The sequence below is a fragment of the Catharus ustulatus genome, chromosome 5 (genome assembly GCF_009819885.2).
Source record: "Catharus ustulatus isolate bCatUst1 chromosome 5, bCatUst1.pri.v2, whole genome shotgun sequence".
Taxonomy (NCBI): domain Eukaryota; kingdom Metazoa; phylum Chordata; class Aves; order Passeriformes; family Turdidae; genus Catharus; species Catharus ustulatus.
Window position 1 is genome coordinate 63,244,036 of NC_046225.1, and position 23,665 is coordinate 63,267,700.

The 23,665-nt window shown below is 38.9% G+C and overlaps 1 protein-coding gene across 3 annotated transcripts in view; it reads left to right on the forward strand.

The window, feature by feature from the left end:
* The window catches only part of STK32B (serine/threonine kinase 32B), a 166,781-nt gene that overhangs the window by 138,814 nt on the left and 4,302 nt on the right, over window positions 1-23,665 (forward strand). Inside the window, exons 8-12 of one of the 3 annotated variants that reach the window (XM_033060434.2) lie at window positions 1,338-1,454; window positions 2,564-2,689; window positions 7,299-7,430; window positions 8,201-8,265; window positions 22,287-22,341. In XM_033060434.2, coding sequence (XP_032916325.1) covers window positions 1,338-1,454; window positions 2,564-2,689; window positions 7,299-7,430; window positions 8,201-8,265; window positions 22,287-22,341 — 495 coding nt within the window. The remainder of the gene's footprint in view (window positions 1-1,337; window positions 1,455-2,563; window positions 2,690-7,298; window positions 7,431-8,200; window positions 8,266-22,286; window positions 22,342-23,665) is intronic. The other 2 variants (XM_033060433.2, XM_033060435.2) reach the window with 2 other exon arrangements.

Consider the following 23,665-nt stretch of genomic DNA (forward strand, 5'->3'; position numbering starts at 1 on the left):
TTTCGAAGGATACATCTTGGGCAGTACAAGAGCCTGAGCACGGCTCCACCCAAGGTCAATGCCCAGTCACGAGTTTTCACACTTTGATGAGTTTTTGTCCATTTACATATTGGGGTTAATTGTCCATTTAGAGCTTCAGGTTATGAAGTTCCATCCTCCCAGATTACTCTCCTCAATTTGCTGTTTACACTTTTTGGGCCTGAAGCTGCAAAGGTGTCCCTGGTCCTCAGGCAGGAAAAGGATTGTTTTGTCTAACTAAACTGTGAAGAGAACTTGCTAACTCTTTATATGTAATTAAAAGTTACATACTAATGCAGTACAGAATCTGGAAAATATGAAAGATAAAACTTAAGGCATCAATACTAGCAACAGTCAAGAGATGATTCAGTTCTTAGTCAAGGTAATGAGTGTCTGCCCTTTACTGTTCAGGATATTGGATTAATAGGTAACTCTATGTTGTTTATGAATTATGATGCATTAATTTGCACATTGCTGCTAGGATGGCATTTAGCTGCAGATCTCATATCACATATTTATCACCTGCTGGGAACAACTTAATTCACAAGCAATCCACTCTCTGTCCTTGTTTTTAAAAATGCATTGAGTATAATTATAGCAACTTGCTTCAAACATACAAATATGCACACATAACAAGAAAATAACAAGAATATAAATTTATATGTAGTATTTTATTTCCAAATTCTGCATGTAATAAATGATAAATCAGAGAAAACTTCATTAACAAAGCATTGCAAAGACCAGAGCTTTTCTTCACCGATAGAAGAATTTAGGCACTGCAAGCACATGACAGCAGTTCCATGTAGTGTGTTAATTTTGGATTTTAAAAAAAGCAAAGGAGGATTGGAATTTGGAGTGCTCTTTTTTTTACTGTGATTCTGACACAGACTTTTGTAAGGATTTTTTAGTTTCTTTATCTACCACTCAGTAAAATTAGGATGACAAAGCTCCTTTCTGCCACCTCCTTTTAATTTTGTTGGTTTAGGTCGCAAAAAATGATCATTAGTATTGCAAGCAAAAAAACCAAAAACAATCCACATTTCACATAGAATGCCCCAGGAAAAAAATTATTTATTCATCTCATTTGAACTGATACTTCCTTTCATGAGAGAAAAATTTGCAGAGGACATGCATCTATGAGTAATTACATTCATTACAACCAAAGAAAAGTGCACACACAAAGGATTAGACTCAAAATTGTTATGTTTTTGTGGTTTTGATATTTTCAAGAAAAACAATACTGAGATCAGGAAAATGTGAATAGTCTGCTCTCTGTTATCCATTCTTACTGACTCCATATTGACTTAACTTTATCCCAGAGGCCCTATGAAATTCATTCAGCCACCCCCATTGATGAGATACTCAACATGTTCAAGATGGAAAGAGTTCACTACTCATCCACATGGTGCAAGGGCATGATAGCACTACTGAAAAAGGTAAGAAGGCACAAATACCTTCTGTCCTCTGTTCTCTCCTCTTCCAGAAGCCTTTCCAACACTGGAAAAGGCATCAGACAAACACACACATTAGGTAGTCAACATTTCAAGGATAAGAGAGCAGAGCTTATTTCTAGGCTGTTCTGAAAGTGAGTGGTGCAGTATTTTCTCTTCAGAAGGTGCAATATTCTTAGGCTTAGACTTGGGCTTTTCATGGCTTCAGAGAAGTAAAAATTTAATATTTATTTTATTTTAATGCTGATTCACTAGTGACAGTAAAAGTTCTGGGCTCAGTAATTCATCATCTGTGCCCCAGCCCCATTTCCCCACAGCTATAGATGGATGGATGGATGGAAGGACCACTCTGCCTTCTGAATTTCTGCTGTAGTTTCCAGACAGGGAGATTGGAAATTAAAATGGCAGTATCTCTTTCTGTCCCATGTTACTATAATTGCAACGACAAAAGTCAAGACACTTTGCTGTAAACATCACTAAGCTACGGGGCAGGGCTCTTTCTGAATACATCCAATCTGAAAAATAGTTTTCTTCCTAAAATCCCAGTTTTTTGTTTGCTTTATTTGTCTGGTCACACTGCGAAGATTATCTCTTTTAGGTATTTCAGATCATCGGTAATGATACTTGAACAGGAAATATTTGTGAATGTCTGAATACAGTAATAAAAAATATGTCTTTTACAGCAATTAGCAATCTTGTTTTCAATAGATTGAGCAATGAGGTGGATAATTTTAATTGCTGCTAGGATGTTCAGCTTCCAAAAAATTAAAGAGAAAATACAAATTGTTGGGTGGCATTGATCTGTGATGTTTCATTTCTTGTGGGCTCTTGTGTATTTGTAAGCAGAGTTTTGTTGCTAATATATTTATACACTTCATGCCTGCAACAGCCATCTGGTGGCAATTAAACTGTACTCATATCCTATGAGTTATTACTTTTAATTTTTTTTAAAAATTGGGACTTCTAACTTCTGTTATAAGATTCCCTAGCCACTTTCCCACTTAAAATATATGTCATACAATTTATGAGTGTGATACATTTACTCTTCTGTATGGCATCCAGTCCCTTAGAAAATGCCTTGTCCTTGATCACAGCTCCTCACTAAGGACCCAGAGTGCCGCCTTTCAAGCCTTGCAGACATCCAAAACTCTCCATACCTAGCTGATGTCAACTGGGATGCTGTTCTAGAGAAAGCTGTGACCCCAGGCTTTGTTCCTAACGTAAGTCTATATTCCAGGTGAATAGTGTTTGCAATTTCTGACTTTAATTATCACTGCTCTTTTACTTGTTTATGCTTGTATTTATTGCTCTTCACTGATTTACTTTGGATTCTACTTTCATTTACTCAGTCACAGCTGAGGGAAAATTCGTCCCATTTCAATAGATCACAAAAAAACCTAATTAACCTTGGTTCACTTTTCATTCCTTTTCAAATAAAAGAAAACTTTTCCCTGACTTTGCATTTCAACTGTTAAAGCAAATGATTGTCAGAGTTAACTCTGAGACAAAGAATACCAAGAAGACTGTTGTGGCTGTGAAAGTTAGACCCTTGAATAACATTTGTAAAACCTTTTAACATCCAAGTATGCTGTTACTTTTTCACTTAAAAAATAGTGTTCCAAAAGGCTGACCTATTTCCTTTGTGACAGTTTCTTACAATAAAACATTCCAATTCTGTGAGGGAATCTGATGGTTTCTTTTTCACTGTGGTCCTGTTTTGTTGGTATTTTCTGGATATTTCCTTTTTGATCATTTTCAAGTTAAATATATTTGAGGGCCATGAATAAAAAGCAATGACTGTGGTGCTAATATGCTGCTTCACTTTTTTCAGACATATTGCACTATAATTATTGTCTAAACAATGTATTTGTAGCAGACTAAGGTTTGTTTCTGGGGTGGGGGAGGTTTATGTAATTGTAAATAAAGATGTGGAAGGTGAAATAGGTAGACCCTGTCTTCATCCAGGAGTACATTAGAGTTCATGATAAACCTGATGGGGACAGGATCCAATCCTTCAGGAGCTGAAGGTGAGAGAGCATTGCCTAATGGACCAGGTAGCCAGGTGTGTTCCCAAGACACTGCTCTCCGTGTTTGCTGGGCTTCTTGGCACCTGACCAGAGCCTCTCTGGAAGCACATCCTGCAGGAGAGGAAAGCTCTCCTGGGTGGGCAGGCAGGGTGTCCCTCAGGGAACTGGGAGGAACACCAGGAACACGACAGGAAACAGGCACGAGGAGAGGGGAAAGGCAGGCCCCTCTGACAGGCACTCTAGAGTAATGCTCACCTGTGGGGAAATTCCTTTCACTTTGCAGCTCAATCCTAGTGCAAGAGAAAATTTGGAGAGGTGAATGTCCTATCTGCCAGGCCATGACTGTTTCACTCTTACCTGATGTCCATGCAGCTGGAATAATTGTTGTGCCATGTCAGGATCCTGCCCTGCACCCTCAGGTCTCTGTCCTAAGCAAAGCAATGCAGAACAAAGCTCCCTCTTGGCCTGGTGGACTCCGCTCTCCTGGTGTGTGGATCTACAGGATGAGCAGAGACTGACCTTCCTCTTTTCCTTTTTTCAAGTTAGGGCTGCTCTTTGAGATATCAGAGGTGAGGACTTGCTTCTCAGGCAAAACTCAACCGATGATTTACACTTCCTACTCCCAGTTTAAAAGCTTAATCCACAACTGTCTGCATGTGGAAAACTTCACACACAGTATTTTATAAGGGAGATCCAGTTCCCCATACCCAAAGATACAACATATGTGGGGTTCCAAGAGTCTAAGATTCCTCAGATTCTGCAGACAGCTTTTCTTTTCACATTTGGATTTACTTGTGTTTTGGCAGGCATTTAGAAAACTAAGGGGAAATCTGCAATATGTGAAGCAAAATAATATCTACGTTTGAGAGGAAATAGGAGTAAAGTCTTTCATTTATCCATCCAGATTAATCTCAAAGTCCCATTAAAAGCTCTACAAGACCCTTCCATGAAGAGTCTGATATTGCAGGGCTTGTTCCACCTGGTCAATCAAGAGTGTCAGGAAAAACAGTGAGGTGAGAATCAAAGTGTCTTTTCTAGCCCAACAGTTCTTTTTGTAGAGACTTTGCTGTTTCATGAGACCAAATTTGGTCACACACTTTTCAGGAACTTTCTATTTGCAGCACCAGCAAAACTTTCACTGATTAATTAGGATCACACAACGAAGTTTTTCTTGTTTTTCAACCTTTGGTGAGAAGGTGAATTGAGGCCTTGTGACCTGCAGAGTTCTTTAAAACCAGAGAGTTTTATAAATTTTGACAGCTTGTCATGACTGCCAGGAGCTTGTCTGCCTTTTACAGCTAGGAGGGGACATGGGAGGCCGATGGGAACAATGTCCCATAGCTTAATTTCTCCCTTATGTTTTGATTCCATCAACATAGCTCTTACTTAACTAGCACATGTGTTTCTTTATGGCTTAGTTAGTTTCTTCACTTTCAGCTCGGAGTCATAAATTGTTATAGGGTTTTTAAAAAATATAATTTGCTTTTATTTTTAAAGCTTCAGAATTAAAGTATTATATTTTTAAGTACTCAGTCAAATCTAAAATCTATTAATGCTCAAGGAAGAAATTAATATTGGTGAAACCTAAGGAATTATTTGTTTATTAATAAATATAAATAAGCTGTAAACTGCCAGTAATAAAAATCAAATATGTTCTACTAAAACTGGCTGGATAATAGGCAGGAAAGGGCATCAGATATCTAAATATTATGCTCTGCAGAGAATTTGCTAGGAATAAAAATGATGGAGTGATCTCTAAACCAAATATTTTATTGTAGGACACTACAAATTATACAATTAATTTCTGATGTGATTTTACTGCTTCATGTCTTTGGTTACTAAATATATCTCATTTATATATGACTTATTTTAGTACTTCCACCTTGGCAATGACAATGGTGTAATTGAACCCTCAGAAGTCCCAGAGGTAACCTTTTCAATTAACAAAGCATCTTAAGATAACAAAGAATCTTAAAATTTGCTTCAAGTATCACAAATTAATGTAACATTTTTAGTGGAGAATCCAAAATATTATTTGTAAGGTAAGAAAAACCTTAATAAAGTGGATAGGATAGAAAAAGAATAATAGATTAGAATGAAGCACCTGATTGGGAACAACCAACAAGGATTCACCAAGGACAAATGGTACTTTCCAAACCTTGCCAAATTGAATCACATAGTAACCTGTTCAGTTGATATGGGGTGAGTGGTTCTCATTGTTTACCTGGATTTCTCTAAGGCTTTTTATACAGTTTCCCACAGCCTCCTTTTTGAGAAATGTATGTGCTATGGTACAGAAAAGTGATCCATGTAATGTGTGGGGAACTGGCTGAAGGGGGAGGTGGAAAACAGCTGCTTCTCAAACAGACAACCTGTCACAAGTGGGGTCCCCAGGGATTGAAATTGGGTCCAACACTGCTTAGTACCTTAGCAAGTGGTGTGGACGATGGGATCCAGTGCGCCCTGAGGAAGCCCACTGATGACACCAAACTGGGTGGGGAAGTGGACACTTTGGCACAACTACCCTGCAGGAAGATCTTTGTAGGAGTGAGCTAACAAGAATTTTATGAAGTTCAACAAGTGTGAGGTCTTAAACCTGGGAAAAGTGTCCAGGGGTGTAGCATAGGATGGGATCTACCCAGGAGCAGCTCCAGCAGCTCTGGACATCCAGCTGGACAGCAAGCTCAGTGTGAGTGACCAGGGTGCTGCCATGGCAAAAAAAACCAAAGGGATGTTGAGTTGCATCAACAAGTGCCTCACCAGCAGAGACAGAGAAGTCATTGCCACACTCAGCACTTGCCAGGCCACACCTGGAACACTATATTCAGTTTTGGTTCCCACTATACAAAAAAGATGTGGACAGGATGGAGTGGGTCCAGAGAAGGGCCACAGAGAAGATCAGAGGAGTGGAAAATTGGCCATAAAAGGAAAGGCTGAGAGAACTGGGCTTATAGAGCCTTGAGAAAAGAAGATTAACGGAGACATTATCAGCATGTCCCATTACTTAAAGGTTAGCTACAAAGATGAAGACTCCCTTTTTACATGGAAAACACAAGGGGTATTGGGTATAAGTTACTTCTGGGAAGATTCCAGTCAGAATTGGAAGAACACAAGCAAAATTTTTCACATCAACCATTTCAATAATCTACCCATGAAAATTGTGGATTCCCTAAAATTGGAGTCTTAAGGTTCAGCTGGACAGGTTGTTGGGCCATCTTGTTCAGACTGGGGACTGTGGTTTTGTCCAGAAAAGTTTGACCAGATGATCCTTGAGATCCTTTCCAACTTGGGATTCCATAATACTGTGAACGCTTTTTTGTATAAATGCTGCTAACCAAAACAGTCCTGCTCCTTCCTTTGTTCTCATGGACAGCATCTAAGTAGATGAATCCATTGCAACACTTCAGAAAATCAGATTTCAACAAGGTCTTAGAGGTACTCCCCATCTCTTCTGCACTATTACCAGTGTCATTTGTGCTCTACAGCACTAGCTGATATTCTGATGAAGACCCTGGGCCAGATTAATTTCTCTCATTGGGGTAACATAACTTTAGTCCCTCTAGGAATTTATCTGTTTATAACTAGGAAGAGGATCTGACTCTTTATAATTGTTATATAATATGATTTTTATCTTATCTCCCTTGTTTAAACTTTGAACATCACTCTAGGCCTAAAAACACAGTTTTCATTTCACAGATGGGACTGAGGAGCTGGTTCATTATTACTGCTGTTAACACTTGCCAAGCAAATTAAAAAACCACAACAATGCTTCAAAGAGTAACTTTGAATCCTTTTGTACCAGAAAGGAAGGCTGAACTGTGATCCCACGTTTGAACTTGAAGAAATGATTTTAGAGTCCAAGCCTCTCCATAAAAAGAAAAAGCGACTTGCCAAAAACAAATCCAAAGATGGAGCTAAGGAAACCTGCCCACTGGTAAGATTGGGACTGTGTCTGCAGTCAGTGAGATTTTGTTTGCACTCTAATAGGCAAACTCAGTTAAGATCAATTTTATCACCTCTGAAAATAGACTCACCCTCTCTGTCTTTTTATACATTGCATAAATCATCTCCAAAGCAAGATGAAAAGCAAACATTTATTTCAGTCAAATAGTAACAACATCTTTAAGCTATAATAACTTTTAAGATTATCACAGATGCTCATTTAAAGTATGAAAAAGTGTTGCCAGTTGTGAAAAACACTTCCCACACATGAACAAATAGTTACAAAGAATATTTATTCGCTACTACTGCAAAAAAATGAAAAGTAAGCAGTGAAAAGGCTTGCTATTTATAAATATGTTAAAGCCGTCTCTTCCACTCTTGTCTAATATGTTCCATGTGGAAAGATGCATTGTATGAACAGTCAAGAGTACCAAAAAGATTAATAATAATTTCCAGACTTGAATTATCATTCCAGTGAGGTTTCATAAATTATGTTGCTACTCCTAATGATTTTGACTGTTCATGCAAGCTACTCTTCCTAAAGCTATCAAATGTAAAAATCCTCAGGAATTCTTTGTGGGGAACTTGTTCCAAAAGAATGAGATTGATTGCGCTATCACAGCCCAATTTAAACAGTCATCAAAATGCCTCTTGATAGCATTCATTCATGATCCTTTTTGTTCTGTGTTGTTTGTGTTGTTGTGATTCTTGTCTATGATTTCTCATCTTTTTTAATCAACCTATTCATGCTGTTTTTTAAAGAACGTACACCTGCAGCAGTGCTTGGAAACCGTTAGGAAAGAATTCATCATATTCAACAGAGAGAAGTAAGTGCATTTCTTAATGCCTCTTTAGCATTCAGTACTAAAATTAAATTGAGAATTATTTTTTTTCTCACAGTGTAAGGGAAGGTGATTAATGATCATAGCAGCAGAGCCTAAAAGACTGGATTTCCATTGATTTCTTCCTCTTCTAGCCTCTGGTGTGATGGTTTTGTAGTTCTTGCACCTCTGCAAGCAAGCAGAAGACCTTGTGATGAAAGTATGTTAGAAATATAAGGTTAATGTTACTGAAATTCCCCTGAGAAACTGTCAGTAATTAAGCAAAGGAATACAATAAAAGGTACTGTTTTTTCATAACTCAAACAAAACCAAGAGAAGTCATAGCTCATGCAATTTTAATGTTATGAACAACACTATTCTGACTTGGAAAAACTGTTCATATTTCCCCACTATTAAAAAAAAAAGAAAAAAGGAAAGTTCAACAGAGCTAGGTATTACATCTGTACCAGACATGAAGCAAGAACTTCTAATCTGAGGGTCAGTCAGGGTTGACAGAAGCACAAGATTAATTCCCAAGGACATCAGTAATCTTCCTGATTCAATTAATGCTCTGTATTTCTCATAATTTACTGCCTCTGAGTTGCAGTCATTATGGACCCTTTTGTATTAGCAGATACAATTCATAATAATGCAGTTGTTTGTGTCTTTGGCCAAATTATCACATTTCATTCTAGTGTATTCCATGTTTTTATTTGACTTAATTATACATGCAAGCCTTTCTAATAGAGTTGTGAGATGTTAAAAACTAAAGTTGTGACTGTTTTACTTAATGCATACAATGCAGGTAATTACTGTCTCTGTAATTAAAACTGAGAAAGGAACTGTCAGCTTTGCACAGTTCACACAACAGCATGCAGGAAATTATGCCGTGATCTACCTTCTTCCTGTTACAGTCTGTGGGACATTTCTATGACTGATACTGACTGCTCACAGAAACTGCAAGGTCTTAGAAAGAAAAGGAAGGTCCAGCAGATTCTTCATGTTATTTTGCATGATCCCTAGCACAAGAAAGTCATTGGTTTCTGTAAAAGCCATAAAGAAGAGAAGCCAGACCAAGCCAGCTCACAGAAGGTTTGAAGCAACATCTTGGTGGATTCTCTGAATCAGTTGAGCTAGGGAATGCTTGAACTTTGTAGTTTAACCCACAAAAATCAAAATTATTAGGATCATAATAAAAAGATTAGAAAAATATTGCATTGATTAATCAATTTAATGAGTTTCCTAGAAGCTCATTAAAGTATCATGAAGTATAAAAAGCTCATGAAGTATTTTATTTCCAGATATTAGTCTCCCATCTACTGTAGAGTCATATATGATGCATAGCCAATATGCAGCAATTTTTGGAAGTTAGAACACCAGATTTGAGTAAGACACTCAAAATCTCGTTGGTGTGTTCACTACCTTTAACAATTTCTCTTGTCATGATTTTACTGTGTTATTCTTAAATCTTTTTATGCAAAGGAGGTTTTTTTTCATTTGTTTCATATATACAGTTACAGTAACAACACAAGCTATAAAGAGCTCTGAGAGGCTGGTGAGGGATCAAGAAGCTTAAATGTGTTACAAGTAAAATGGAAGCAAAAGGTAAATCACATTCACTTCAATCAGAAAATGTTTTGGTCATTGCTTGCTTGTCTTTGACAAGGTAAAGGAAGAATATTTAGTATAGACCTTTAACAGATCCTGCACTGTCTAAAGCCAGATCACAACTATTTCTCTTTTAAATTTTATCATAGCTTAAGAAAGACATGGAGAGACTTCAGAAATATTTTCCCAAGAAAGAAATGTTGAGAAGGGGGGAAGCATATGTCAAATGTTTGAAGTGCAAAGTGAATTCAAGTTAATGAGAACAGAATAGGAGCAATGACAGGCACATCATACCACAAGAAACCACACAGGATCCACCAGAGGAACTCAAGGGGGGTTTCCTGAGACCTTCTGTGCCCTCAGGACTGCATGTACAGGCTGAGGCTGTGCTTACATGGGTTCCCAAAGCCACATGGCCCATCAAGTTCTTAGGAGCAGCAGCAGATGCTGAGAGATGTGAACCATTTGTCTCTACAAATATAATATCTATTAAAATGTGATTGTATCATTAGGTAAGGTGTCAATCCCAAGCAGGGCTTTAAATCAGTCTCAGATTAATGCAGACAGATGTTTTGATATTTTTCCATGTTTCTTTACATAGTAACTGTTGACACTCTCTGCATATTTCCTTAGATCTTCATTATTTTCAGTAACAAAAATCTACATTTTATTGTCACTTAAGCCTTCTATTCAGTTTACTTCAGTGTCACAAAACACTACATAAATCCTAATAAAGGAGGGGGAAAAAATTGCATGTCTTTCAAGGGAAAAAATGAGACTCCTCAAAATACAAGGATTCAAGAAAAAAATTCAGATGCTTCTAATTGAGCAACATAAAGTCAGGTATTAATATGCAGTTAATTTTGTTGTGTTAACCATTCCAGTTCCATAATATCTTGCAATCCAATTCTTGTAAAATATCTGCTATGAAAAGCAAACTCTGATTTTATTGAATGCCTTGCTGGTAGTTCTACACTGCACCTCTTTTCCACTGTGTCTTTGATCCTGCAACAGACACTGCAAATCTTGCAATATGTCATACTTGTTTATTTGTCAAGAAGCTCAGGAGACTACGAGAAACTCTTAGATTACAGGAAAGAGGAGCAGTGGGAGGTAGAGAAAAAGCTCACTATGCTAAAAAGAATTTAAATATAGTGGAAGAGACTGAAGTATGTTAAAAGTTTCAGTTAATGAAGACAAAGACTGAATGTGCACATTTTCTTTATTCTATTGCTTTCTGTATTTAAATAATGGAAAGCTGGTATTTGTAGGAGTGTTTTAAACAAGAGTTTCATGGACAAAGACATGAAGTTAACGATTGTCAGTAGTGGGTAAAAAAGTTAGATTTGTATCCATTACCCAATGCTGTCATCAGAGGGCATCTTCTGTTGAATAATTCAGTGTATGTGAGCTACAAATTAAAATGTATGTATGTGAGTGTGTGTGTGTGTGCGTGTGTGTGTGACTGCGTCTGTGTGTATGTCTGTGACTCTGTGTGTGTGTGTGTGTGTGTGTGTGTGTGTATGTCTATGTAACTGTGTGTCTGTGTGTGTCTGTCTGTGTGTGTGTATCTGTATCTGTGTCTGTGCCTGTGTCTGTGTGTGTGTATCTGTGTCTGTGTCTTTGTCCGTGTGTCTGTGTGTGTCTGTGTGTGTCTATGTGTCTGTGTGTGCCAGTGTGTCTGTGTCAGTGTGTCAGAGATATTTTATAATATCCAGAAATACACCACCAAACATTTTGCAGTATCTTAATGTGTATTTCTATAGACTTGCCAGCAATTTGTCAAGAATTTGGTATCATTTAGAAGCTGTAGGCTACATTTTCAAATTTTCTTTTTTTTTTTAATATTGTGTATGTTTCTGATGCGGAAGATTGTACAGATAAAGCCACACCATTTGCATTTAACTTGCAGTAATTTCACGATTATAAGCCGCACCATTTTGACTAAAATTTTGGTCCAAACCAGGAAGTACAGCTTGTAATCCAGAGTGACTTATATATGAACAATGTTCTGAAAGTTGCCAACCCAGAAGTGCGAGCCCAAAGCAGCCCCAAGCCAAGCCGGACCCCAGCCGGCCCTGGCAGCAGCGGGGTCGGCAGAGGTGGAGAAGCCCGGCAGAGGTGAGCTGGCGCCGTGGGGCCGGCAGCACGGGGAAGCCTGGCAGCGCGGGGAAGTCCGGAGCAGAGGACCAGCAGCGCGAGGAAGTCCGGCAGCGCGGGGCTGCTGGGCAACACAGGAAAGCCCGGCAGAGCCGGGGCCAGCAGCGTGGGGCCAGGGTGAGCAAATGCGGCGGCAGCAGTGCAGGCGTCGGGCAGGGGCGAGCAAGCAGCGCCGAGCTGGGCTGCCCGGCCACATCGGCAGCCCTGAGTGGGCTGAGTCCACCCGACCCCGAGCCGAGCCAGTAAACCCCTCGATCCCGCAATTCTGTTACTAATTGGCAACTTTGTGAAAGTTGCACACGGATCCTCGCTGTGAACAAAAGTGCGGCTAATAATCCAGTGCAACTTGTATGTGGAGGAAGAACTAAACGTTGCCGACACCCTGAAATGCGGCTTATAATCAGGTGCGGCTTGTAATAGTGAAATTACTGTAAATAAAAAGTTGATTGAAGATTATTTTGCTATTTTTGTGCTGTTGTCACTAAAAAGATCTTCACATACAACTGCATCTCTTTATTAATATCTAAAACCTGAAATAACCAGAAATTAAGAATAAGACCCAATATTTGGTTGTAATGAAATCATATTTCTTACCCTTTATGTTCCTGAGCCTCTTTACCCTGAAAAAAATCTTTAATATTGAAGATGTGAGAAAACAAAGAACAGAGAAGAAAATACATATTTGAAGAAGAAGACATATTTGCTTCTCAGGCAAAATAATCCTTCAGTTAGATGCTTCATAAACTTAATCAAAATTATCAGCCTACTAAAGAAAGTAAAATCAAACATCCACATTTTACTGAGTAGAGTATGTACTTCATATATCCCAGTGTACATGAAAATGGATTAGAATTCTACAAAACTCTTTTAACAAATGCAATGAACTGATTAGGAAAACATCCATGTTGTTAATAATTTAAAACATTACTACTGGTTTTGAACTTGGAGGTTTTTTTGTAATAATTAATAATAATAATTAATAATAATTAATATTAATATGCTGCAGTAGCATTGTTATGATATTCAGCTGTTTTGTCCCTACTGAGCTGAACAGAATTGTCTCTGTCCTAAGCTACTTATTCCTCTTCTCAGTATTTGTTCAATGCTAGTACACTAAAAAATCTGCCACAAATTGAAGCACATTGCTCTCTCTTTTCCTGCTATCATTCCTACCATTTAAGCATTTATAGCTCTCTTATAAATGATCCTGAACAGGTCGAGGTGAACAGACAGCTCTCTGTTCCCAAAATAAACAGCAAAACTTGAGGAAGCATATTTTAATCATATTAAGATGCTTAAAATCCTGTTGTCTGATTTTTTCCATATTGTAGATGAAAAGCTTACTTAATATTCTCTGCATTTTTATAAGATCAAATTTATTATTTCTCTCAATTTAGTTCTTTTTCTTTCCTTCTAATTGTCTTTTCAGATTCAAATCCAGAGTCCCTGAGTACTCTCATTTTAGTTTGATTGAAATTGAATATTCGTAATGATTTGCAGTGTACTTCTCTGAGCATATTTTTCTTAATACCTATTTTATGTCACTTAGTGTCTCTGGAGATATTTATCATAATCCTTCTAATATCTGAATGCTTTTTGGATGAGACTGGAGCTCCTTTCTTGCCCCTTCTGCTGACCTTAATTCAGTTCAAATCCATTTCTTTCTGAGCGTTTCTAGTGGTTGCTCTGCTCTTCACTGAACCTTTCTTCTCCCTTTTGTAATGGATATGTCTGCTTTTGGAGATTGTTCCTGCAATTGGAAAGATGCTTTTCTGAATGTGATTGAGCCAGGTTTGTGTTTGTGCAGTAATAACTGTTGCTTGTTCCGTGTGCTCTTTCACTTCTGCCTCTGATATCTGCTCATTATTACTAGTTTAGAATTACCAATCCAAATGTCACTCTCTTGAGACAAGCTACCTAAAAGTTTGAGCATAGCAGGTCCAAACTGGTAAATTTTTTTATAGGTATACCTTGAAATCCAATTTTTTAGGAGAAAGGAGTGGTCATACAAATGCCATTGTTTCAATAATATGTTCCCTTCACAGTTTCATGGAGGGAAAAAAAAAACAGAGTAATGAGCTTCTAAAACCTAATTTTAAAAGTATTCCAGGAAAAATGATCAAAGTTTTCCCAAACAAGTAATGGCTACACTTCATCATCCAACTTTGGGAATGAAAGTTGCATAGGGGTGTACATTCTCCATGGTGAAATGTGGTCCTGGAAGGATCAGGGTAACAAATACAGATCCTCAGCACTGGAGGCCAGAAATTAGTTTTCATTCACAGAAAACTAAACACAAATACAACTCATAAAAACTATTTGAAAGTCAATTCACAGGCAGAGGAAAGAGGAGTGTTCATTTGTACATCTCAGACTTCGGAGAAGAAGTACAACTATATAATTCTGAGTACCAAATATTTTATCTTTTTAAGCAGGTTACATAGGACAAATCATATCTGTGATAAATAAAGGCAGCATAACAGGTCATGACTGTTCTATTGCCATAGGGAACAACCTCCATAAGATAATTGCCTTTATCTCTCTTTATATCCCACACTAACATAAATTTTCACTTGTTATGAGTCTCCATAAACTGGGTCATGAAGACTAAACTCTTTGTCCTGTTTTAAGAAAGCAATTTGTGACCAGTTGCTGAAGCAATGCAGAAACAAGCCAGTAACAACATTATTACTGCCAGGCACCCTGATGCCCATGTATCTCTTGACTACATTCACAGATGAGTTGGAGAGGAAGGTGAATGGTGAGGTCACAAAGTTCACTTATGATACCAGAGTAGTCACAGCTAAATCTGACTGCACAGAGCTGCAGTAGATAATGAAAGCCATGCTTCTGAGTTGCAGGGTTAGAAAATGGCAGCTCAAATTCAGTACTGATAAATGCGAAGATAAATACAGTCAGAAGAAGAAAATCTAAATTTTTTCTTTAGGATAGTAGTTGCAAAATTAGTTTCAATTATGAAGGAGACAGAGTTTGAAAAGAATGTGGATAGCACAATGCTTAGTGGAAGACTAAAAGGTATTGATATGTTGCTGTGAAAATCAACTACAGATAAACAAAAGTTCATATACATACACCTCTGCTTCCTTATCTCCAAATGGTTAAAAAGGACTTAGAAAGGTTTTGAAATAAACAGGATTGGCCAGAGGGGTGACAGGGGTCATGTTGAAGGATTTAATAAACTTGAAATGAAAAGACAGAAACAGGATAAATAACTACATGTTCTGAAACTTACTGTGAAGATGAATAAGCAATGGTTATTCACTTTTTGTGGTAACTCCAGGTCACAAAGTAACCAGGTTGCAGGTTTATAAAAAAACAAACCATGCTTTTTTTGTGAAATGCAGCATGTTGCTGACTGGTTATTTGGAAGTTAAACATACAAAAAGATTCAGAAGAGGATTAGAGAAATTAATGGGAAAACAATCCATCAAGGTCCTTGAGATGTGAGGCCTCTGATGCAGTCATTGGTTCAGGAAATCTGGAAATGCCAGAAGCGAGGGGAATATGCCACAGCAGATATGTGTCTCCATTCAGCCAATTCTTTGACAAGCATGCACTGTTGTCTGAAATGGGCCACTATGAGAGAGGGGAATCTCTGTCAGGTAGAATTGATGACTATGTGCATATGAACAGTAAAATGTACATATATACAAGTTTGAATATATTGCATATATGCAATTATGTATGTGTATGTATATCCTTTAGGAAATAGGAAAAGAAATTCAGACTTAGGTCAGTAAGAGATTTAGGTGCAATTCAGACTGTCCATTGCTGTGTTCCAGGACACATTCTCCATCCTCTGGGAAGACCTGCCATGTGGAGGTAATTTTCCTGTGTCCCACATACATGCCCCTGCTGTGGGTGGCCCTCACTGACTACCCTAGATGATGTGGTGCTCAGTAGAGTGGCTTCTGAGGTTCCTGTGTTAGGCACCACCTTTCCCCACACTGTGCAGGGAGATTTGGTCATTAACTGAGGGCTGCAGACTGTGCTGTGCAATCACAAGCGAGCTCCTGGCTCAGTCTCCTTTTGGGGGGTCCACCCTACAGGGAATGGAAGAGCTGCACAGTTCATCAGACTTCTTGGGGAGCTAAGTTTTGGACTGGGGCAGAGAAATCTTGCATAAGGACTAGGTAGAGAGAGATGAGCCTGCAGAGAGGTGAGTGCAGGCTGTGCTGTTCCCTGGCAGCTCGTGGCCTTTAATTCCTGGAAGTCTGGTGCTGTGAGAAGGGTAGGGCTGCACCTGCCTAATCCCAGCTGCATATCCAGCCTGAGAATGTTTACTGTCAGATGAATGTTTATAATTAGGCAGAGCCAGACTGATTTTAGTGGTGTGTTGACCCTGTCTGGGTGCCAGGTGCCTGCCAAAGTATAATGGCTCTCCTCAGCTGGGCAGGGGAAAGAAAATACAACAAAAAGCTCATGGGTTGAGAAAAGGACAGAGAGAGAGAGATCATTCACCAGTTGCTGTCATGGGCAAAACACACTCAGCTTGGGGAAGGCTAATTCAATTTATTGCCAATAACTAAAAGACCAGGATAGTAAGAAATAAACCCCAAATCTTAAACCCACCTTCCCTTCACCCCTTCCTTCTTCCTGGGCTATACATCACTCCCAAAACCTCTGCCTCCTCCATGACAGGGGCACATGGGGTTGGGAAATGCAGTCAGTTCACTACATGTTGTCTCTGCTGCTGCTTCCTCCTTACACTTTGATCCTGCTCCAAGGTGTTTCCTCACACAGACTGCATTTCTTCATGAACTGCTGCAGAGTGGGTCCCTTGACCTCCATCTGCATGTAGCTGAACAAAAGGGTGAGCCTACATCCTGCAGGACACACACCAAAGGCAGGCTAGGAAATTAATGTCCTTTTTGAAGGTTATGGTTGGCCCACACTGCTGAGAAATATCATTATTTGTGGACAGGGTCCTACAGTCTTAAAACTGGATTTTGGCTAACTAGAAAGAAATTTTTTTCCCTGTCATCCCAAAAGGTCTAAAACACAGTATATTATTGGGAAATTTCATGACTGCTTTCCTGTTCCTTGTAGATGTGGATCTGCAAACATTTTAAACTAGAAAAGCTTCTTCACATTCTAAAATGTGCCTGAACAAGACAGGCATTGGTGAGGATGTGCCTGGTCTTGAGCAGACAAAGCCCACTTCTAAGATACACCTGGTTTGCTCCTCTGAACCTGGCTTTAATGTTAGTGTCAATGACTTGGTTTAGTCACATTTTCTTCAATGGCTGCGCATCATTTGAAGTCTTCGTTTATTTACTTAATGTCTTTACTTATTTTATTTCATCAAATCCCAGGATAAACCTCAGATCTCAAGACAGTACAAGTCAACATACTACAGCACCCAGTACAATTTTTCACTTGCCTTCTGCATACTAGTATTTCACATGTCATTCACGCTGTACATGCACCTGAGCCCACTAGGTTTGATTATAAATTACTGGTTGATAGAAAATTATATTCACAACCATTTACTGAGTGTAATTACTCAGCAGGAACCATCAACCTGAATCAATTATCCAAACTCTAAAACTATTTCCCAGAGGCTTTCTTGAAAGGGTGGGAGTAAATGCCACGAGTGTCAGTGGTAAAAGAAGCATGCTACAGGGGGATGCTGTCCCCAGAATTTTACTTTTCACATTCAGCTGTAATAAAGCGTAACTTTTCAACTGAAAATCATTCATTCAAATTTAAATGGGGTTAAAATAAACTTATTTGAATAATTACTTGGTAGTCTACTGAACTATCAAAACACATACATCACAGTGTATTAGGAAAACAGACCTGAGATTTTGGCTGCTTCTGTCAAAGCAGTCAGTACCAAGAGAGCATGTTTGGAGTCAAAGGCAGAATGAGTTAAACAGTGATTAGACACAGAACAGCTCCTACCCCACAGGCTGTACACAAGCTTTTTCAGAGATATCTGAAATAAATGGGAATTAGATGATGAAGTATTTTTCAAGTTATAGACCAAGTCATGCAGAAAAGCCACTGCTGGCAGAGCCAGAGGCTGAATTCACTACAGGCACGTCTGCATGGATGAACAGGCAATGGCAGCTCTGTTCCTGTTGGTGATTTCATTACCCAGTCTTGGCAGAGTTTATCACCATGTGCTGTGTTACAGGCTGATGGGACCATTCAATTTCTGCACGCCTGAACCATGTGGGTGCAAATTAGCTCTAACCCAGAAGTAAATTGGCTCTGCTAAGCAGTGCAGTCTGTGGTCAGCTTGCAGAGCCACTAAACAGGAAGGGCCTTGAATCTGTTTCTAAAAGAGGGAAGGTATATATGTTTTTCTAGAGATGCAGCAAGCCTGTATCTCTTTAAATTAATATATCTAAAAATAATTTCTTTCATTTAAGCACCTTTAGTACTCATTGAGAAGAGACTTGTGTCTCCCAAGATTGATCTGTGACACGTATATTAGACCTGAAGAAATTAATCTAGGTTGGTGACTCTATTTACCCTGTAGAGAGAGCCTGAACTAATCTTTCCGTCGTCTACAGTTTGCTGGCACAAAATCCATCCCACATTTGTGCTCTCGGGTAATTTCTAAACGTCAGTTCTGCAGCACAGGTGCTCTGTGGTCTGACCACCCTCTCTGGGACAGGCAGTCAAGGGCATCTCATGCAGCACAAAACATCCCCTGTGGGGCAGGTGCATTTGAGTGTATGTCCATAGCTATGGGGGCAGGAGACCAAGAACAAGCAAACCATAGCTTAAACATTAGCAAGGAAGTGCCAAAGATTTGTGGCTCCCACTCTTGGCTAGTGGTTAGATGGAGCTGCTGCTTGGACCCAGGTTTCCCTGAACACACACCTGCTGTAACACAGACAGTAGGGAGGATTGTGTTCCACTTAAAGCTGCTCTGCACACATTGGTTCTCTTCACAAACTCCACATCAAGGGGAAATTATCTAAATTTACAGCCTGATTTTCACTTTGGAGGCGTGTGACTCAGCTCTGATGTTGCTGAGTGATGAGTGTTGTCTCTGCTTCAGCAGCTCCTTGATTCTGCCCTGGTCTGCCCCAAGCTTCCTCTGGCACAGAGCAAGATTGTGCCCTCCTTGTTTACTCAGAAATGCTTAGAAAATTCATGCCCTTTTCAGTGATTTCTGTTTTCCTGAAAAGATTTCTGAGATCACTCTGTGCAGAGACTGAAGAAAAGAAACGCCCACTATTAACTCTCCCATGCTTTCTGCTCCTCTGCTAGGTGGAAAGAGGAATTTTTAATAAACAAACCAAACAGGACATTAGCTATATACAGCTGTCTTTTGAGATACTTTTAATTGGCTTATATATAAAGACATAAGCCTATAGATAATTACTTAGTTTAATTAATTAGATCTCCATGGTTGGGATTCTTTTGAATCCTTCCTCATTTTTAAAGTGCTTGACTTTCCTTCCTCCATTTCTACTCCCTTTTTTTTTTTAAACCCTGTATTTTCCACTTTCACTGCTGTCAATAATTTGTCAGATGTTCAGGTTACCAGGTAACTTAAGCAGGATTAATAATTATTTCTGCTGTGTGTTGTTATGAAATTAGAGCATGTCTTTTCAAACTGGGGAATTTCATCATATTTGAACAAACTTGACTCTGTTCCTTAAGATTTACACTGAGCAAAGTTACTATTTTCTTCTTTATGAATTGAAGGGTAAATTAAGCAAATTATCTGAATTTCTTCTCAACTCATAGGCTCAGTCTTGCTAACTTTTTAGAAAACAAAGCAAATCTGGGAATTTTCAGTCCTTTATGACAAATTTTCTGCCTATTTTGTTTTGAAAAGTAAAAATACTCTTCCCAATATGCTTATTCAGTTAAAAAATAACTTGATCGGGATGCCTTACTCACTTCTTCCTTCTTTATTTCATTTTTTCACTTCAAGGTATGTTGAATGAAAATCTGGCAGAAGAGAACTAGTGGGCTGAATAAAGGAGATATAAAAGAAAGACATTCATTTACAATTGCAAAATATTGCCAGCTTCTTCCATTTTCACAAAAATAGAACACAGCAAGGACCAATTTATAAGAGAAACCTTAAAACATGCAGGCAGAAAATTATTAAGTGGTTGTGTGTCAAAGTCCATTCTTATTCCTGACAGAGGAAAGCAGATGACAAGCCAAGCTGCTTATTGTCCCAGAAGTCATGCTCTGCTATCAGTATTTCCACAATCATTGCCTGCACTTGATGTTACAATGATGGCAGAAAAATAATGGGTGAAGTTTTCAAAGTGGAGTGTGAGATGCACATGCATGCAGCCCATTATTTTTGAAAAGATGTGTGTGCACTGCAGGACCCACATTTTTCTGAAAATCCTTGTCCTGTTTTTGTAAAATGTCTGCTTTACTGAAGCATATGAGCTGCTATAAAGCTTAGAGAGGGGTTTTATAAATGATCAAGTTTTGCATGACTTTGGGGAATTGACTTTTTCTGGCTCAAGCATGAGAGATTGTGGGTGCTGTGAACATTTTTCCTCAGTGCCAAGCCAAGGGAAAAGAGTCCTTTTGGGGCTGCTGGGTGAGCTGATGCAGAAAATGAGCTGGTACGACCAACATTCTTAATTTCCACCTGTCGACCACCTACTTACCATTGAACACTTATTATTTAGGACTGAGATGTAAACCAAAATATATCCCTTTACATGATACCCAGCAGCTTTGTGGTTATAATTTTTTCACACCCAGTGTGAGTTCTTTTGAAACCGCATGGTCCAAATACTTCTGTTCTTTCTAGGGCATGTTTCTCTGCATAAAACCACTTAAAATGTGAGTAATACAGGGATATACTCTGTACTTATTCCACGATAAGCAAATCTTATTGCCACAGTTAGACGCTAAAGTCCCATTAAGTTTTTCTTTTTATACCTTTTGACTGGAAATAAAGGAGATGGATAGAGATACAGTTTGTGGAGCTCCATTCTGCCACAAATGTTATAAACTCTTTGGGTTGAGCATTTCATCTTTCTTTTGTGTGGAACCAAGCCTTGAAGTGAGTTTTGATAACCAACTGCTATCTATTTCCATTTCCTTAGGAAATAATTTCTGGACCATTTGGTCAAAGTGCTTAATTATCAGCCAAACAAATTAGTTGTGTTCAGGGATAGACAGTGCTGGTGTGGGAATAGTAAAGAGTCAACAGCTTGAGGAAGAAATTGTGTTGACCACTTGTGATTTATTCATCCAGGCATTTTTTTGGTTATGTTTGTATACAAATTTGGATGCATCAGTACCACATGGAATAAAAATTAAAATTAGAAACAAACAATGGGCAAGAGCAGTGGGTACCAACCTGACCCTTGCCTGCCCTCAGTGCCAAGATATCTCTCACTCCATCCTTAGCTACCTTAGTAGCTTGCTCCCATCTTGGCTGGACATGCTGGATGGCCCCAGCCCTGACAGGATCCCTGTGAGACATTGCTGCTGTTGGGATCTTCTTACTTCATGGAATCCCTCTACAGAATTAGACCACCCTGTAAAAATTATTTGGATGAAAGTTTTTCAACATTATAATATCCAGCAATTTTAGTTATATAGCATAACTTTCAGGTTTCTATTTTCTATGTCTCAGATATAAAAAATAATGTCTGTCTCTTTCTCCTTATTGCTTCTTTTAAGTCCTCCACAAAATGTCATTGCTAGATCTTTTCTATTGTGAATTAAAAGTTTCGAGTGCTATGTTATTTGCCAGTTAATTCTAAAAATATGGGATTTGAACATTAGGATATTTACTGCTTTTTTTAAAAAATCCCCTTGTGACTTCTGTATCTGTGGTCCAGTAGACAAAGCACATGACATGATCAGAGACATGTAGATGAAATAGTTCCTTCCTGAGCACCCTCATTCCTCATGACAGATCAGTCTTTTTCTTTTCTCTGATTCCAACATCTTTAGAATTAGCTTTATGGCAAGGCCATCTGCACAAGTCATCAACATTACTTCTGTGTAGCTGCTAAATCATACAACTGAGATGGGTTTCTGGCTATTTAGCAAAAATGTCCTCCAGGATTCATGAATTTCAAAAAACCAACATAGACATGCCTCATCTGTTCTGATCCCAGCCCCCATCCCTCGTGAAGAATAACTGGGATAAATATTTCACAGATTTATCTATTCCTCAGGACTTTCCCCAAGGGACGTAAAAGTTTTTGTTAATAGGCTTTTGTTTCCTACAATAAAACTAGTTTCTGAAATTCATTTTATTATACTCTTCTTTTCCCCAGACCAAAAGCAGAAGCATCTGTTTTCTCCAGCAAAGTGAAATATCAAAAAACCAAGGTAAAATGCTAAATTTAGAAATTGCAAAGCAAATCCACTGCCCACTCAGACTGTTCTGTTTTCTCCACGCTCAGGACACTTGATTTGCAACATTGGCAAACTCACTGGCAGATTTTTCGTAATAAAAAGAGTTTCCTTTAGGATATGGTGAGTGTGGGAGTCTCAGGGGAGGGGCAGCTCTGCCTGGCTTGAGGTCTCTTTTGTCCTTTCATGGCTGCTGAGAGCCAGCCCACAGTTGGAAACAACTCCTCACATTTCTGAGGCTTCAGTTTCCCTTTGGCAGGACCCACTGAGGAATGCCTCAGCTGCACAAAGGTGATTCCACACGCTGAGCAGACAACCAGGAGTGGCAGGCAGGGGAGCAGCCTCCACATGGCTCTCAAAGACATTTTGCAAAGCCTGATGCCCATGCTCTGTACTGCCATAATGGTTTTGGACCCAGAATTTTTCAAAATCCAGCATCATAAATCAATGCTGCAGGAATGCTACTATAATATCTGGGTACTGAGAAACTAGAATCTTAGAAACAAATTCACAGCTCACACAGGCTTTTTTTCTTCACCAGAAATACTGACAAAGCCAAGATTTGATTGGAAGTTCAGCTCCTGTTCTTGATGCCTTCCTGTGGTGGCTGGTACAGCCTCTTTCTGCCTCACTGCTGGAGAGGATTCTGTGCAGTGCTCAGTGTCACACACTATCAATATTGCATGGATCAGTGGTGAAGGGAAGGAAAACTCTTTGTTGGTTCAGCAGAACCACTCTTAGCTCCCAACATCATTGCCTCTAAGACTACTTATGTATTTGTACATGGAGTAAATGTAACAGACACTCTTCAAACTCATTTTCATCTTCTTTTCCTTGCTGGTTTCTTGCTCCATGTGACTATATCCACTGGAACCACTTGTTCACTTTTTCCTCCATAGCTGGCCATTTTATCATTCCTTCTTAGCCAACAGTATTCAGCACAGGAGCAGGTACCTGCTCCAAATCCACCACAAAGTCTCCATCAATCCATTCATTCTCCCTGGGCCTTTATAAAGTTATCACAGCCTTTAGCTGCACCAGCTTAGAGGCAAGATAAGTAATTCTCTGGAGAGCAGCTTTCTACAAATGATTTATTGCACTAGTGTCACTTTTGAACAGAATGCATTTATTTTGCCATGATTACAGGAAACATGTCAAGGTATTCACATTTTTTAAAAGCTGAGAACATCTGACAGAAAAGTGCTCTGGGTTTGACACCAAGGAATCAAGAATGCATCAAAAAGAGAGAAATTTCACTTCTGTAACTGTGCAGCTGAAGAGACTGTGCACACACATTTCT